Source organism: Pogona vitticeps, chromosome 6 (genome assembly GCF_051106095.1).
Source record: "Pogona vitticeps strain Pit_001003342236 chromosome 6, PviZW2.1, whole genome shotgun sequence".
In the NCBI taxonomy this organism is placed as follows: Eukaryota; Metazoa; Chordata; class Lepidosauria; order Squamata; family Agamidae; genus Pogona; species Pogona vitticeps.
Window position 1 is genome coordinate 117942678 of NC_135788.1, and position 17339 is coordinate 117960016.

The 17339-nt window shown below is 47.4% G+C and overlaps 1 protein-coding gene across 2 annotated transcripts; it reads left to right on the forward strand.

Annotated features, from left to right (window-relative positions):
* Positions 1 to 7749: 7749 nt before the first annotated feature.
* On the forward strand, positions 7750 to 17107 carry OXA1L (OXA1L mitochondrial inner membrane insertase). 2 transcript variants are annotated; one of them, XM_020809755.3, is made up of 10 exons: positions 7750 to 7980; positions 10845 to 10988; positions 11395 to 11584; positions 12156 to 12299; positions 12798 to 12883; positions 12971 to 13135; positions 13626 to 13730; positions 14739 to 14901; positions 15254 to 15334; positions 16946 to 17107. In XM_020809755.3, the coding sequence occupies exons 1-10, from the start codon at positions 7765 to 7767 to the stop codon at positions 17047 to 17049; spliced, it is 1398 nt and encodes a 465-aa protein (XP_020665414.3). In that variant the 5' UTR covers positions 7750 to 7764; the 3' UTR covers positions 17050 to 17107. The 2 variants fall into 2 exon arrangements, with proteins under 2 accessions (XP_020665414.3, XP_078234447.1); XM_078378321.1 differs by having other exon boundaries at positions 7884 to 7980; positions 10832 to 10988.
* Positions 17108 to 17339: the final 232 nt, after the last annotated feature.

Sequence of the window (17339 nt, forward strand, 5' to 3'; positions counted from 1 at the left end):
GGATCCTTTTAAGGAGAAAGGCAGGGTTAAAAAAATGTTTTAAATAAATAAATAAATAAATAAATAAAAACTGTGGTTACCTTATATGCCCATAGCCTCAAGGAAAACAACCTAAGAACTATTCTAGTTATGACGCTTTTTCCCCCCCTTTCCTTCCTATTGTCTCCCCCACCTTTTTTAATGTTTTTGCTATTTAAAAATTGTTTTTTATATATATATATATACACCTTTTGTATTATTTTATGCTGTTAGCCGCCTAGAGTGGTCCTGACCCAACCAGATAGGCGGGATATAAATAAAATAAAATAAAATAAAATAAAATAAAATAAAATAAAATAAAATAAATAAATCCTCATTTCTAACACATATCATCTCTGTGGGTTTTTTTAATTTTCTAACGTCCCATGCATCTCCTCTCCTGGTCTACCACATAGATGAAGCATGCAACTGAAGAAATTTTGTTGCCACCCCTCTCAACCGATTCTGTTCCAAGCACTTAGTCACCCACCTTATTATTATTATTTTTTAACCCACCTCGAATGCATGAACCCCACCAACTGCTTTTCCCCGGGCAGAAATAAACGCAAACCAGGAAGGCTTTAGCACGCAATCAATAGGCCCACCATGTATTCAGACCCAGACATTTGCTCCATTATCTCATCCTTTCCTTGTGCAGGTTTCAGATGACCTAAACTTAACCAACAAAATGGCTGCTCCGTTTCTCTGGAAATTCCTTTCTTGAGTCTGAAATTCCCCTCAGAGAACAGGAAGCTAGAGGCTGTTTTCTCTTGAGAACGTACTTTATTTTTGCCTTAATGCCACAGAACTTGAAAACAGTCTGGGCAGGTTTTTATACCGTACTGAAAATCTACACAACCACTCTGACCATGCATGAAAGAAGAGGATGCATTTCCATTACGGGTAAGCAACTTGTGCTTCTCCAGATGTGGTTGGAATACAACTCTTATCATCCTCAAGCAGCCTGGCCAGAGGTAATGAATTATGGGGCCTGCAGTCCAAAAAAATGTGTAGAGGATCATAAGTTACCCAACTTGATCTACACACAAAGCAGCAATGCCTCTGCCGTACAGATTCTCCTAACGAATAAAGAAATAAAATAAGTGGACTGCAAGAAGGTTTACTCTCTCTTGTTAACTTTGTCAGGTTCTTTAAAAGCAAAATTCCCAGCTACACAAATGCTCTACCGGAACACTCCCCCCATAATCTTCAGAGTGAATGGTTGCTTTAGTGCCTTGGACCAAGCTACAGAAAGCTAGATTTATGCTGAATGTCAGGAAAAACTTCTTAGTTGTTAGAGTGGTACAACAACGGAACCAATGAATTTGGGAGGCAGGGAGCGCTCCAGTGCTGGAGGCATTCAGGGGGAAATTAGACGACTATCTGTCTGATCTGCATTGATTTGGATTCCTGCATTCAGGGGACTGGACTCAAAGGCCTTATACATCCCTTCCAACACCATTTATTCCATCAACCCTGAGTGCTCCCTGGAAGGAGAGATCCTGAAGCGGAGGCACCAATACTTGAGAAGACTCCCTGGAAAAGACCCTGATGTTGGGAAAGTGTGAAGGCAGGAGGAGAAGGGGATGACAGAGGACGAGATGGCTGGGCAGTGTCACCAAAGCGACCAACATGAATTTGACCCAACTCCGGGAGGCAGTGGAAGACAGGAGGGCCTGTCGTGCTCTGGTCCATGGAGTCACGAAGAGTCGGACACAACTTAACAACTAAACAACAACAAATGATTTCACTTCAGTAAATACAGCTTACAGACTTTCACTACTAACAAGAAGAGATTCCAGTAAAAAGGAAGGATTTTGTTTAATATGGTTTGAGCCATGATATTCATGTATGGAAACAAGCGATTCCTCAACCATCTACAAGCTGCCTGTCATTTCAGGCATTGGGTCCCCAGATGTTCTTGGACTAAAACTCCCACTACTTCTAGGGGTTTTATGCCAAGAACATCTGGGGACCCGAAGTTGAGAATCAAGGGGTCCACCTGCACAGCACACAATGGAGAATGAACGCTGTGACCCACGGAGGCCCATAGCTGTTCCAGGAAGCAGTATCATACTCATTGTTTGTCTGTTACTATTCTCGGCAGCTTGCAGTTTTCTGCCAGCCCCACGCCCACCGGTCTACGGTTTCCCTAAAACATGAAACCGTGAGGGAGGAGAGTGGGGTTACTCTCTAAGCGGGAAGGCGGGAGGGCGCAAGGTCTACAAGGCAGGGATGTGACGAACATTTCGGGTCACTGAGGAGGAGGTGGGACATTTGCATGGCCAGCACATCCGTGCGGAAAGGAGGAAACAGGGCGCGTCTCTGCAAAGGATTCTGGGTCTCAGCACTCAGCAAGACAAGCGCCATTGTTTGTCTTGATTTTTAGCAAAAATGTGCCCACCGTCATTTTTTAGATATCTGGCATGTCTGAGTTTAGATATTTATCATGAGGGGTTTCTTAACAAGATATATTTAAGGCTTATCATCGGAGCCCCTAAGCATGTTGGAGAGAAGATGGGAGATCAGTCAAACGGATGACAACCCCAAGGGGCAACAAGGAAGCCCCACATTTGCAAAAACATCTTGCAGCGAGCCATGTGCAAAGGACAGAGGGAGGTTTTATTCTGTCAAAGACCAAGGCATGACCTGTTTTTGAATATTTTTGTCTTTTGCATTGCGCTAATTAGGAGGTTTGCTTTCCACCAGAGTTAGAACATCGAAGGATAAGTCCAGGGGCCCTTAGAAGAGACCCATAGAAATTTCGGGGTAGATGACACTGGGGTCTTGTTTTCCTGAGAGAGCAGTAACTCTGGTACAGGGGGGTGTCCTGGATTGGGAATTTCAGCATGATGATGAGACTCGGAAAACTGCTGAGACGAAGAATTTTTTTTCCAAGTAGTCACCATTAGAAATATGTCATTATCTTTTTTTTCCCCAGACTCCAGCATCCAGCATTCTTGAAAAATTAGGGAATTATGGGAGTTCCAGCCCACACTTCCAAACACTTACATTTCACTCCCCATTACCAGACAGGTTTCTGTCTCAGACCTTGCCCGGCAGAGAAACCTGGCCTAGCAGCTGCTTTGACTTCATTTCCACAGCCAGAACTTGGAGAAGTTCCTTCGTTGGCCTCCAGTTCCCAGAATTCCCCAGCCAGCAACACGCGTTGCTGTGGATTTGGGGAGCTGTCATCCGAAACACGGAACGTCTCCAAGCTGTGCGGAAAGCCACCGAAACCCTCCTAGCCTAGAAGATGTCATATTTGCTGCACCCATCTTGTAAAAAAAATGTTGTTTTTAAAAACGGGACCTGAGAAACCCCTACTTGAAAGTAAGGCAGGTCATACAACTGAATTTCGAAGTGGTTGCCGCTCTTACATTTCCTGGATACAGCTATAACGTGTTCATACACTTATATGAGGATTTTTCCACCCCTGCTCTTCTGAGCTTGTTCTTTTTATGCCTTCAGTGGAAATAAAAAATGGCTGGAGTTTGCAATGGGTGTGTGTTGGGAATCTGGAACGAAACGGTCTGCCAGATCAGCACTGTCAAATTCTCAGGGTGTCCTTTTCGTGTCCCCCATGAGATAAATTTCTATATTTCGCAGGATATGTTCCTAACGAGCAAAGGATGCAGAGAGAGAGAGAGATGCAGACATGTGTTGTAGCACTATGTTATGTACAGGAATAACTGTCACACAACACAACAATTCAGCTTTTCCCTCTCCCTCAAAAAAAAGTCTCCCTAAATTTCGTTCCCTACAACGGGAAGGGGAAATCCCTATTAAAAGCTAAATCCATTTCAATCTTCTCTGGCTAATTCGTACACAAGCAGCGATATGAACAATAAATAAATAAATAAATAAATAAATAAATAAATAAATAAATAAATAAATAAATAAATAAATAAATAAATAAATAAATAAATAAATAGCCTAGAGTTTTTGTTGCTTTATGACAGCTGCTTTCTTTCACAACAGGGAGTTGCTTTTCCCATCAAATATATACAAGCACAACTTTGTGGGATAGCCGTTACTGACGAAGCATAACAGGGCTGTCCTCGTTTTGCGCCACCTGCCGGCCAACTCCAAAACAGCACCATTAGTGGCTGAAAATGTCGGCTGGTGAGAACGAGGGTCAGACTGGGTAAATTCTGGACCTCAGCTTTCCATTAGCTATTGCATTTTATTACTATTATTTTATCACCTTAGGCCTTTTATGCTGGTTCATATGCATTTCCTTGAGATGACAAATCCTATTTTATGACTGGATATCTTGCGTATAGCCTGACCAGCTCCAAAGCAATAAAGTATTCATACTCGTATTCGTCGATTTCCTTGTCAATTGTGAATTTGTGGCAATTGACACACACACACACCCAATCTATGTAGTTTCATCTCTGGGCGTTTTGTGCCATCAAGCTGGAACCAACTTAGGGCAACCCTAAGAAGATTTTCAAAGGTTAAAAGTTGTTGACGGAGTGGTCCCCTATGAGTTTCCATGAGCAAGCAGGGTTTTGAACTCAAGTCTCCTGAGTCCTAGTCCAATGCACTATCCTCGGCATGCATCAATCCCCAGTATGTTTCCGGCCGATATAAACTAAACATCCTCCCCCACTAATGATCAACTTACCAGCCCATTTCCTAATCCTCTGCTGCCCCCAGGTGGACATATTGAGTACTGCCAACCAACGCTGGTTGGCCTATCCTTCCCTTCCGCCAGCCGCCAAGGGTTCAAGCCCCAGAAGAGAAGAGTCTCGTGGTCTATCATGGAGGACTCTCTGGAAGGGGGTGGAATATCAGCAGAAAGCCCTCCTTTGTAAGGAGAAGCAACCAGATCAGGCCTGGAACTGACGTCGCTATTTCCCCTTCCCTGGGAACAATGAGAGACGAGAATTTAGACCATTGATCCCAACAGATAAAAAGATTATTATTTTTTAAATTACGCCCATAACCTTGGGAGGTCACAACAAACATCACCTCCTTTCATTATGGCCATTGCTTGGCTGGCAAGGATTTAGATAAGGGTCTTTCTTCACAATTGAGGTTTTTTTCTCTTGCCCTGCTGGATTGCTCTGCTTAGATCAGCAATGGCTAACCTATGGCACGCGTGCCACCACTGGCACGCAGAGCCCTCTCAGTGAGCATGTGAGCCGTGAGTCACCATCGAGAAATACTTACCCATCCTCCAATCCCAGGTTTTGGCAATCTCCTCTGCTGATGCAGTGGTCCAACGGAGGGGGTGCAGTGGTGGCCATGACCAGCCTAGCCCAGTGGAGGATTGGAGGAGCGGTTAGTATTTCACTGTTAATAACCCCCCCCCTAGAAAAAACACAAGCACTGCAAGGGCAGTTGTTTCTTCTAAACTAAAACCTTAGTATTCAGGTTTAATTGCAGTGTCGGTCCTTCGAAATAAATAAGTGGGTTTTGTGTTGCAGTTTGGGCACTCGGGCTCAAAAAGGATTCCTCATCATTGGCCTAGACCACTCGTTCTCCCTGTTTTTCTGCACAGAGGGAACAATTGTACCTACAGTCACAAATAGCAACAAGTTAATTTGCTGTGCTTCTTACTACTGTAAATCTAAAATGCCTGGAGTTTCTTTCTCCACCACCATGTGCTTAGGGCCATCTGTAAGAATGATTATCATCATATGAAGGATTCGTGATGATCATCACCACTCCGACGTTACCGCACGTCTGTACTGTACAGAAACAAAGAAAACATAGTCTCAGTTGACAATTCTATTTATTTTATGTTTTCTTCATTCATTTTTGATTAGGTTCCTTGCCTTCTGCTCTTAAGTTTGGAGGCTACTGGAATCGGTGGTTGTTGTGGGTTTTTCGGGCTCTTTGGCCGTGTTCTGAAAGTTCTTCTTCCCGACGTTTCGCCAGTCTCTGTGGCCGGCATCTTCAGAGGTCTGGATGCCAGCCACAGAGACTGGCGAAAAGTCAGGAAGAACAACCTTCAGAACACGGCCAAAGAGCCGGAAAAACCCACAACAACCATTAGATCCCGGCCGTAAAAGCCTTCACAAATATAGCTACTGGAATCTTTCCTTATCTTCTACTGCTCTCTTGTGGACACACTCAGTACTGCATCACCTTAAGTTCAGCCAAAGTAAAAATAAGTACATATTAATGAATATGTTAATATTAATATTACTCATATCAATATAATATTAACAATAAAATAATAGTGCTATATTACAAAAAGGCTTACTTGTTTGAGTCCCTTCCAAATAAAAAATGCTTAGGGTTGTGACCTTAATGTTCAAGAAACCGTTCTTGAATACAATAAAAAGGACCTGAGTGTGGTAAGAGCCAATGTGGTCTAAGAGGTTCAAATCCCTGCTTCGCCGCAAAAAAAGGGTTTCAAAGATAAATTATTCCTTGAACAACATCTAAAAATGCGAAAATACACACAGTAGAATTACAGAGCATAAATATATAATCATCTGCTGCCACCCAGTGGATCAATCGGGAACTGCAAGTATGCTCAAAATAAACTCAGGTTGCGGAATCTCAATCCCTCTGTTGCCCCCTAGAGACAAAGACTGAGCATTGCAGCTTCTGAAAATCAGGCTGGATATTATTTGCACCCAGTGCATCAAGGGGCCATCCTTGCTGAACAGGAAGCTTAGAATTCATGTCCCCCTCCATTCTGCACTGGTTATTTGTTTATTTACAGTATTTATTTATTTATTTATTTATTCATTCATTCATTCATTCATTCATTCATTCATTTATTTATTTATTTATTTATTTATTTATTTATTTATTTATTTATTTATTTATTCTATTTGTATCCCGCCTATCAGGTCATCGCGACCACTCTAAGTAGCTTACAGTACAAAATACATGGATAAACATAAAAAATGAATTCTTACACAATTCTGGACACCAGAATTAAACCATTTAAAAATCCCACATACTGGATGTACATTCAGACCCATATATTTGAATTATGAGCATGTGTCTGAAAATGCATCCAGTTTGGGGGGGTTTTTTTGTTAATGGTTTAATGAAAGCAGTGCCTTATTCCTGCATTTGTGCAGTTCTGAATCACACCGCCTTTTCCTAATTCTTCCTCGTTTGGAAGTTATCCTGATTTTGTTGAAGACTTGAGGGAGCAAGAGACTTATTAGCCGGCAAGAAGATGCAAAATGTGGAGCAGGAAGACCGCTTAAAGTTTGCATAGACGGTCGAATTTATTTTGGGGGGACTACAACTCCCAGAATCCACCAGCCCGTGCTGGGGATTTCTGGTGTTGTAGTGGGGGGCAGAAAAAAATTGCACCGCCCAGAACAGTCGAAGAGGCAACGAGGAGGCTTCAAAAAAAAAAGTCAGCCTCTACTGCCCCCTTGTGGCCATGTTGAGGAACGACTTGAATTCGGAGAGGCGGGGCGCTTTCCCCCTCCCTAGTACGGTCGCGCGTATGCAAACTTGCCCGCAGCAAATATGGCGGCGCTTCCGCTTTCCTTCACTTGCCCTCAGGATGAACATCCGGTCCTTATCGCCCCACTCAACGAAGGGGAAGTTTGCCCCTTTCAAAAATGGCCACCGCCTTCTCCCGTATGTTTTCTCACTCCTTCTCTGTGCCTCAGTGGATTTCGAAAGTGCTTCAAGTGGACCGTTCCCTCCTTTTTTTTTTTTGGCCTCTACTTAAGGCTGGGTCCCAAAAAACAGGTCCGCGTTCCCGCACGGCGCAAATAATAAAAATATACTGCAACTTTGCCCATAACCAAAATGGTGGCAGCGGACACAAGCCGGCTTCGCGGGACTTCGACGCGCATGCTCGACGCTCCACCGGACCAACATGTGGTCTGTTCCCGTGCGGATGCTTTCGGGGCGGGGTTATTTGGGGGGCCGAGGATGATGGCGGCTTTGGTGGTTGGGGGGTGCGCCTGGAACCGGGTTGGGGTCACGGCGGCGAAGCCCCTTCTTCGAAACTTCGTCAGAAAGGTCGGTGATGGAGGAGGGGAAGGGAGGGCAGCGGGTCTGTGACGTCAGCAGGGTCAAGGGTCATGACCTTCAGGGAGAGGCATCTCAGGGACTAGAGCCTTGGGGCTGCCTTTTTTCACCATCAGATTCTAGCGGGAGCTGCACCCGTTGAATTTCCTTCTGCCCGGCCTCTTTTCGTTGCTGTTCGCCGCCTTGGATCCCTTTTGAGGGAGAAAGGCGAGTTAAAAACATTTTATATTAATAAGTCCGTTACTCCCAGAGCTCGGTGCCTCAGCTAATTCTATTAAGAGCCAAGCAATAATAATAAGTGGAATCCCTGAGATCAACACGGTTCACGTTTTTTAAAAGTTCTTTAAAAGGAAACCAAAGTATGCAGCCGTTCATTGGTTCTTGAGGACTAGGTGCATGGGTTTCAATTTCTCGCTTCTCAGCAAAGCAGTTAGTTCCTCATGCGCAGAGCAGCTTAGCATCTCTAAGGATTGTTGAGGCTTCATTACAAAGCGCTACTTTTTCTTCTTTGGCACTTGCTCCCTTCTTACAGTCCCCTCTCTAGAAGCTGCAATGATGAGGGTGTAGCATCAAAGTCCACGAAGGCATTTCATTTCATAAAAAGAAGGGCGCATTGAGCGAGAGCAAAGACATTTGCATCAGGGCAGGGGTGGCCTGAATACAGCAACAGACCATAGAATCGTCGTAGGGTTGGAAGGGACCTGGGAGGTCCTCTAGTCCAACCCCTTGCCCAAGGGAGGAGACCGCCGACCCTCCCAGACAGATGGCTGTCGCATCTTTTCTTGAAAACCTCCAGCCATGGGGCACCCACCACCTCGGGAGGCTAGCTGCTCCACTGCTTCATGGTTCTCAGAACGCACAGGGCCAGGAAGATGACCAGCCCGGCAGATAGTGATTATCCTCATCCCCATCCAGTGACCCATTCGGTCAACTATGCCCACAGGGTGACCTATGGATACCTCTGCACGCAAAGGACAGCTAAGGGTCACTCAGTAGACCTGGCTAGGGCATACTGGGAGGGATCAAAGAAAAGGTTACATCTCGGCCGCCTACCCATTGAACCAGAGTGTGGTTCCAGCCTCTCAGTGTTAGGAGCCCCCACGGGTATGTAGGCCAGCCCTGCGTGCCACTAGATGCGCCCTGGCTGCACACCCAACAGTCAATGACTTTAACAACCTGAGAGTTATCGTTCACTACTTGATGGAATTAGTTGCTGGAGGAGGCTCTTGAGAATCCCCTGGACTGCAAAGAGAACAAATCTATCCATTTTGAAAGAAATCAACCCTGAGTGCTCAGTGGAAGGACAGATCCTGAGGCTGAGGCTCCAGTACTTTGGCCATCTCATGAGAAGAGAAGAGTCCCTGGAAAAGACCCTGATGTGGGGAAAGTGTGAAGGGAGGAGGAGAAGGGGACGACAGAGGACGAGATGGCTGGACAGTGTCATCGAAGCGACCAACAGGAATTTGACCCAACTCTGGGAGGCCGTGGAAGACAGGAGGGCCTGGTGTGCTCTGATCCATGGGGTCATGAAGAACTTAACGACTAAACAACAACAAAAGTTGATGGAACCACTGACGTTTCCAGCTGGCATGCCCTGGGATAACAAAGTGTAATCGATAAGGGAGGGACCACGGCGCCAAAACCAGGGGGCAATTGCATGAAGGAGAACAATACAAGCCACCCACGGGTCACAGGCATTTGAACGGTATCGCTCTCCTTTGAACAAAAGTCTTTTAAGATTCTAAACAGGCTCAGGGTTCATGGTCCACTCTTTGGGAGGTTTGACCTTCTTCGCTCCGGCGTGATGTATCCACAGTTTTACTCTGGAAACCTTGATTGCAGGGGGTCAGGAGTCAGCAGAACTTGTCCTGGAGCATTCCAGCGGCTTCTGGCCCCGTTGCCCACAGGAGAGGGGTTCATCCCCCTGAGATACAAGATTGGTCTGAGACATTGTGTGGAGTCTGTTCAAGCCACAGGAGGCTCTTTTCCCCAAAGCAGTAAGACATCCTTCCCTCTCTGCAGGGCTCACGGCTGACGACGTGGGGAGATTTTTAAAACTGCTTGAAATCAGCAGATATTGGGCAGAAGGGCGGAAGACCCGTTTGAAAACTGCCGACCGGTGTTTTGAATGGTCTTGCTCTGGGTTTTCTGTAGGCACTGGAAATGCCTTTAAGCTCCAGTTTCCAAACTCATCGCTAATAGTTTGCACAGAGGGGTAAATGAAACGCTACGCTAAATTTGCACAGATTTTTGCCTTCGCCTTTATACCATATCTTTACTTTTACGCAGCTAGCAGTGGCTCCTCAAGTGATTTTCATGATGATTTCTGCCTGGATTCAGTCAGTGGTTGTTTTTTATTTCCCCCTAGCCTTCCGACGGCCTTTTGGATTCCTTTATGACTAGTGCCATGGGGTAGCCGAACAATGAATTGAACTTGATGTGGTGGGAACGGCTCCTGTTTTTTCTGTGCTGCTCTTATACAACCTCACTGCCGCTGATGATGGCAAAATGAAGGCCAGAGAAAGATGTCTCTCACTCATCGACGTGATCTTTAGTCCTGTCGGACTGCTTTTCCCAGCCTGGTGCCTGCAAGACCTATCATCCTCAGCATTGCTGCAGGGTTTGATGGGAGTAGATTGGTTTGATTTATATACTGCCCATCTGGCAACCAACACCAGTCTGGGCAGTTTATAACAAAAACAACAAAGTAGCTGCCCTTTGCGTGCAGCAGTATCCAGAGTTATCATCTACCCAAGCCAGGTTGGGGAAGGTAGCATTAGACTAATATTTATAATTTTTTCCCTTGTTAATGGTGATTTTCTAAGGATGCTGACTCTTGCAGTTTGCTTTTTCAGAGCCATAAAACGTTCGACCCACTCACGTGGCGGAGAGCTAAACCTCCTTTTCTCCTGCGTCTTGACCCCCCAAATGGCTGCCGACTTCCCCTCTTCAGGCCGGCGATCCGGTATCAAAGCACAGCAGCGGTTGCAGGCACGCAGGTAAGAAGCACATTTTTTTGTAAATCATGAGGGTGGGTAATTAGGAATATAATTGGCTGGTTAGTTCAGTGGTTTTAAGTTTGTGGCTGCAGAACCACAGGTTGGGGGTTCGATTCCTCCCCACCGGGCCTTCTGGGGGAAGAGCCAGCCTGGGTGGCCTTGGGCAAGCTGCACAGCCCCACAGCGCCCCTAGAGGAAGGGAAAGGGAAATCGCTTCTGAGGGTTCTCTCCCTGGGAAACCCTGAAAAAAGTTGCTGTAAGTCAGAACGGACTCATTTGCCAATAATTAATAGTATTAATTTGTAATGGATGTTGCGAAGAAAACGGGACAATTCCAGGATGATTCTTTAAGGGTTAAGACCCACAGGAGTGATATGAACAGGTTGCTGTGGATTTCTCGTTCTAGGTTGCTCAACCCCCGACGCCCCCACCGATCGAGAACCTTCTCTCCACGGAAGATCTCGGACAGGCCGTTCAGGAGCTGAGCTTTGCCGAAATGGGCATGAACTGCACCACTCCAGTCGGTCTCATCCAGAACTTGCTGGAGGTTCTTCACGTCAATGTGGGCCTGCCTTGGTGGGGGGCCATCATAACAGGTGACGGGGGTTTGTTGGGATTAGAAAGGAATATGAATGTGTTACCTTCTTGGCGGAGAGAGCCATTACGGATGATCGTGGCCGGTGGGGGAAACCTCCCCGGGGTTTGGCGAGGTCTTTAGCCGAGCAGTCAGCCACAAAATCATCTCTCAGAAGGCCGGCAAATCAGTTGCCGTCCTCCCAAGAGTTCCTCGACATTACCTTTTGGAACTATTTTTAAAAACAGGGTGGGGCGGCTGGCGGATACCAGAGTTGTACTTCAAAGGAACTTTTCTCAGGCCGCGGAGACTGTAGACGTCAAGACAGTTGTAGCCTGCAACGGAGCAACTTTCCCTGGCCACAACGAATTCAGAGCCCGTAGAAGTGGCCGTTTTCCAAACAAATTTTTCAGCTGCCCGAAGAGTGGTGTTTCGGGCTAGACATAAATTAGAAGAATTAACTGTGTCCATTTAGGGGTGACGTCAACCTATCGGGTGTTGTAGTGATCCCTAGCCCTGCCTTGTGGGTAATGTTAGCGCTGCAGTCGTGCCGGAGAGTAAGCAAACTCTTTTCTCCTTCCAAATCAACGCAGGGACGGTGGTGGCTCGCTGCCTGGTTTTCCCGCTCATCGTGAAGGGCCAGCAGGAGGCAGCGAAACTCAACAAGCACATGCCCCAAATTAACCAGCTCACCGCCCGCATGAATGAGGCCAAGCGGTCAACCAACAAATTTGAGTGTAAGTGGCGTTTTTGGGTGAAGAGCAGGAGAAAGTGGGATGGTCCGATGTAGGTGGTTGTTGTGTTTATGAAGAAGGCAGGATTTGGGCTGCTAGGATAGCGCTAAGGGGGAGGAGTCATCAGGGATCGGGAGGAGCCAGAGGTACTGGGAGGTGGGATCTTAATTTGATGGTGGCAGAAACGAAGGAGGATCGGGACCTGATCTAGCTTTTCCCCAACAAGCTGTTCCTCGGGCGTGCTGGGATTGCAACACCCCAGCAGAATCTAGCAGCCCTGATTTCACAGGCGTTCTGGGTTTCAGTCTCGGCTTTCCTGAAGCTGTCCAGCGTGCTGGATCCTAACCTCAGAATAGCTTGGGCAGAATTCAAACTCAAACCTGGAGACAATGTAATACCTGGGGAAATCGGTCCCGTCCATCAGGATCCTGTTGCTTGTGGGTCATGTGATCTTGGGGTAAAGTGAGCCATGCTTTACGCTGTTTCTCTTCCGTCCCGCAGATGCAAAAGCTTATTCGGATTTGATGGTGTACCAGAAAACCCATAATATCAACCCCTTGCGAGGATTTATGGTGCCCCTTGTTCAGGTGAGTCTGGGTCGTACCGCTGCTCCCGTGAATCCCCGTTTCGGTTCCTTCCTGTTCACGGCTCTCCTTTCCTGCTCCATCCCTCAGATGCCCATTTTCATCTCGTTTTACTTCGCCCTGCGGAAAATGGCCGAACTCCCCGTGCCCAGCTTGCAAACCGGGGGGTTTTGGTGGATCACGGACCTCACCGCCGCCGACCCTTACTACATCTTGCCCTTGACGGTCACGGCCACCATGTGGGTCGTTCTGGAGGTAAGCCTTGATCCCGGCTAAGGAGAAACGGCAGGCCTTTGGTAAGGCATGCCTCGCGCGGGGGCCGGCCACGGGTTTTGGTGGCTCTAGGAATGGGTTCCGAGGAGCATGCCTGCCACAGGTTGCTGGGGTTTTATTTCTGGTCATGAGGCTATAAGAAAGTGCCTTTTTGAAGGAAGAAAATGTAACAGGTAGAAACGAAGTGGCTTTGCGTTCTTCGTTTTGCAAAGCACGTTTGAGGCACGCAATTGCAGCGGCCCCAGAAAAATGCCACTTTGTCCCTCAGCAGAATTGTCACAGCGGCCGTCGCTGATGCCTTCAAAGCAACCGCAGTTGGTTTCTTATTTTAAAAAAAGGAACCTCCCCAGTGGTAGGTCTGTGCTGTCGTGTCAGGAACATTTCCTCGTTAACTGCGGGTATCTGGAGGGTGAGGAAAGAGGAGGGAGGTGGGCCACAGCAGAAGGTTTAACTTCATCTTTCTTTAGCGCAGCTGGGCGCCGAATCCGGAGTGTCCAACCCAAACATGCAGACCATGAAGATGTTTTTTCGAGTGATTCCACTTGTGATCCTCCCGGTCACCATGTCCTTCCCGACGGTGAGAGACTCTTTCCTCCTTTCACACCTCCTGCAAGCCCCCAGAGGGTTGCCGGTTTTACCTAATTGTGCCAAAACAACCAGCACCCAAGCTGCGCTCCTTCTGTGTAGATGAGAGAGAGATCTCCACACAGACAGGGAAGCTCGAAAATTCCCTGTGCATGGGGATGAAGCAGCTCCCAGAAAACTCCCAGCCAGTTACCGTGTTGGATGCTGAGCCTGTTGGGAGTTGTAGTCCTCCCCCCCTCCCTCCCCCGAGAAAAGGCCACATTTGCAAACTGAACAAACCTAAGCTTTTTGCTTCAACCTTGAGCTCTGTTTGGTTCACAAGCTTGCATGTTTTCGAAAAAACAGATCAAATAAGAACTTTTATCTCTCTCTCTCTCTCTCTCATTCCAAGAAACTAAGGTCAGGGCGACCTTCCTCTACTGGGTGGTCTCTGACTTGAGTAACTAAGGTTCTAGTCCTCATTAGGATAGAACAAGATCCGGTCAGCCACGGACGGCGCAAAGAGAGGTTTCACAGAACTGCGGCTGGAAGGAGCCCAGAAATGCTCATAGCTTTCGGTGCTCTCATCCCCATACAGTGGGGTCTCGACTTACGAACTTAATCTGTATTGGAAGGCAGTTCTCAGGTCGAAAAGTTCGTAAGTTGAATCTTCATTTCCCATAGGAATGCATTGAAAACCATTTAATCCGTATCTGCTCTTTTCGTCCATAGAAACTAATGGGAAGCTGCTATTCCGCCTTCTGCCACTAGAGGGGGATATTTTTTCTTCCTTTTAACCTAAGATGATTTAGCTTTTAAAAAAGGGGGGGGAAAAGAGTTCGTAACTCGAATCTAAGTTCGCAAGTCGAGTCCATATATTCCTATGAGAGTGGTTCGTAAGTCGAAACGTTCGTATGTCGAGCCGTTCGTAAGTCGAGACCCCACTGTATCTTGCTTCCGCTGTTTTACACCCCCTCGAACCGTCGGCGTGGTTTGATGTTCTCTCGTCCCTTCCCCACAGGCCATCTTTCTCTACTGGGTGACCTCCAACCTGTTCTCGCTGGTGCAGCTGGCGGTGCTGCGTGTGCCCGCCATTCGCACCCGCCTCCGTATCGAAAGGCCGCCGCAGCAAAACACTGGTCCTCAGGAGCCGCAGGAAAGCTTCATATCGAGCATTAAGAAAGGCAAGTGGAGGGGAGAGGGCGGGTTGTTTTTCAGAACCAGGGCACATTTAAAAAAATAATAATAATAAAAATTGAAAACCGGCCTCTTGACCTATAAAAAAACCCTTAGTGGTTGGGACCTCAGTGGATGGCTGTCCAACTCTTTCCAAGTGGAACTGCCTGTCCTATACTTCCTTCCCAGGCTGGATGTGTGAAGTTGCCAATCACTAGAGAAGCCTGCAACGGAAGAACTAAATCTCTCCAAGATACAGGCCACCAGCCTCTGGAAGTTGCCCACCCATGTGTCCAGGTCTCTGTTTTGTACAAACCTAACACGCAAACGGTCCTTTATGGTCTTCCCTCTCCCCTCCAGGCTGGACGAACATACAGTTGGCTCATCAGCTGGACGAACGTAACCGGCGCATTAAAGAGCAGCTGGAGATGGCCGCCAGAGGTAAGCTGGTTCCGTTACAACTGGCTGCTGTCCGTTCCCCATGTGCCAAATGTGAATGTAACATCTGCAGAGCCCTGCTTCAGGGTCATCCATTTAGAAACAGGGCAGCCTGTCAAGAGCTCAAGGAAAAGGTGCATAAGCTGGAGAAAGCAGTGTGTGGTGCTTACATATCACCCCCTTAGTGCTTAAAGCACTCTCTGGGTGGTTTGCAATTTAATTATGCAGGGTGCACATTGCCCACCCGCCCCCTGCAAGCTGGGTACTCAATGTACTGACCTCAAAAGGAAGGAAGGCTGAGTCAACCTTGAGCTGGCTACCCGAGATTTGGTTGGGATTGAACTCAGGTGGTGAGCAGAGTCTCGGCTTCAGTTTAACCATCATGCCATGGATAAAACACAAGGATCAGGACTCCTGTCCCTTAAGGCTGCAACTGTCAGCCCATCTGATCGGAGTTGCAGGAGATTCGTAACAGACAAAAGTTGCAGGAGATTCGTAACAGACAAGCCACGTGCCTGGTTGCCTCTCTGTCATTGCCGTCAATGCCAGTGGCTTTCAAAAGGGGTTCAGTCAACCAAGGGGGAGGGACGTGTCTTTTTACAGCAAAATAGCACTTGGCCAGACAAAGTTCAGAACAGAGTAGTCTTAGAACGAGCTGGATTTTTTTAGCATGTGTACATTACTGAAACAGCGACGTCTACGTTGGCTTGGGCATGTCGTGAGAATGGCTGATGGTCAGATTCCAAAAGATCTCCTGCATGGGGAATTAGTGCAGGGAAAGCGCCCCCGAGGGAGACCACAGCTGCGATACAAGGAGATCTGCAGGTGGGATCTGAAGGCCCTAGGAATGGACCTCAACAGATGGGAAACCCTGACATCTGAGCATTCAGCCTGGAGGCAGGCAGTGCATCATGGCCTCTCCCAATTTGAAGAGACCCTTGTCCAGCAGGCCAAGGCAAAGAGGCAGTCCTGGAAACAGCCAAATCAGGGAGCTAGACGGGGGTACAGACTGGATTTGTCTTCAGTGTGGGAGGGATGGTCACTCTCAAATTGGCCTTTTCAGCCACAGTAGGCGCTGTTCCATGACCTCTGTTCAGAGCACGTTATCCTAGACTCTGGAAACTAAAGGATGCCTACTAATAAGCAAAATGGAACACTTGTGGGTTCAGCTGCAACCTGATGCTGGATCACAGCTGCCAGGGAACCACAGTAGAGATGGGTTTATGATGAGAGTTCAATCCCCCCCCCACTGTGCCTCCAGGCCCCCCAAGGAAATTTCCAGTAGCCCCAAAAAGCTCACTTGTGGGTCCCTGGCAACAAAAAGGCTTCTATGCTGTAAAGACTTTTTCTAATTCTGCTGAGTTTTGCCTTGGGAAAAATCCTAGCCCTTCTTTACCCACCCTCAGAAAAATCAAAAGTGGAAGTGGATATTCAGGCACTTCCAGTTTTCATGTGGGTTTGTTTGACTTGGTTTGGGTTTTCTGCCTTGGGACTAGATTGACTATGGGAGACCCACGGTGTTCACTTCCTGTTCTGCTTTTAAAGATGGTGGGGGAGAGTCTTTGGAAAACTGAAACTTAGCCTGTCCTGTTTCTCTCCCACCCCCAACCCCAGGGCCACTGCGCCAGACCTTTCGCCACAACCCTTTGGAACAGCAGCCGCGTCCCGCCCCAAAGCCACCGCAGAAGAAGAGACCGTGGGAGGACACCTTGGGATGAACCATGACTGAACCTGGCTGTTTCTTCAAAGACTAGGGTTTTTTCGGGGGGGGGGGGGGAGAGCACGATCTTCCTGCAGCCACCACCACTCTGGCAATAAAGGAAATTTCTCCTCCTTTTGGTTCTACCATTTCTGTTTAACGTAAAAGAAAGGGGGTGGGGGGCACGCAGGAGAGATGTGTCTCCCCATGCCTCCCAGCACTGGTGTATGTGCAAACCCTCCCCACCCCATAGCAAGAACGTCTGCCAGCACATCTTCCAAAAGCCGTTGCTTCATTGCCTGTTTCTTG

What these genes read in the sequence shown, in the direction of transcription:
- OXA1L (XM_020809755.3), top strand. Translation starts at nt 7,765, where the DNA reads ATGGTGGCAGCGGACACAAGCCGGCTTCGCGGGACTTCGACGCGCATG. An exon ending in CATATCGAGCATTAAGAAAG is followed by an intron (nt 14,902 to 15,253) that starts GCAAGTGGAGGG and finishes TCTCCCCTCCAG; the next exon opens with GCTGGACGAACATACAGTTG. An exon ending in GCTGGAGATGGCCGCCAGAG is followed by an intron (nt 15,335 to 16,945) that starts GTAAGCTGGTTC and finishes CCCCAACCCCAG; the next exon opens with GGCCACTGCGCCAGACCTTT.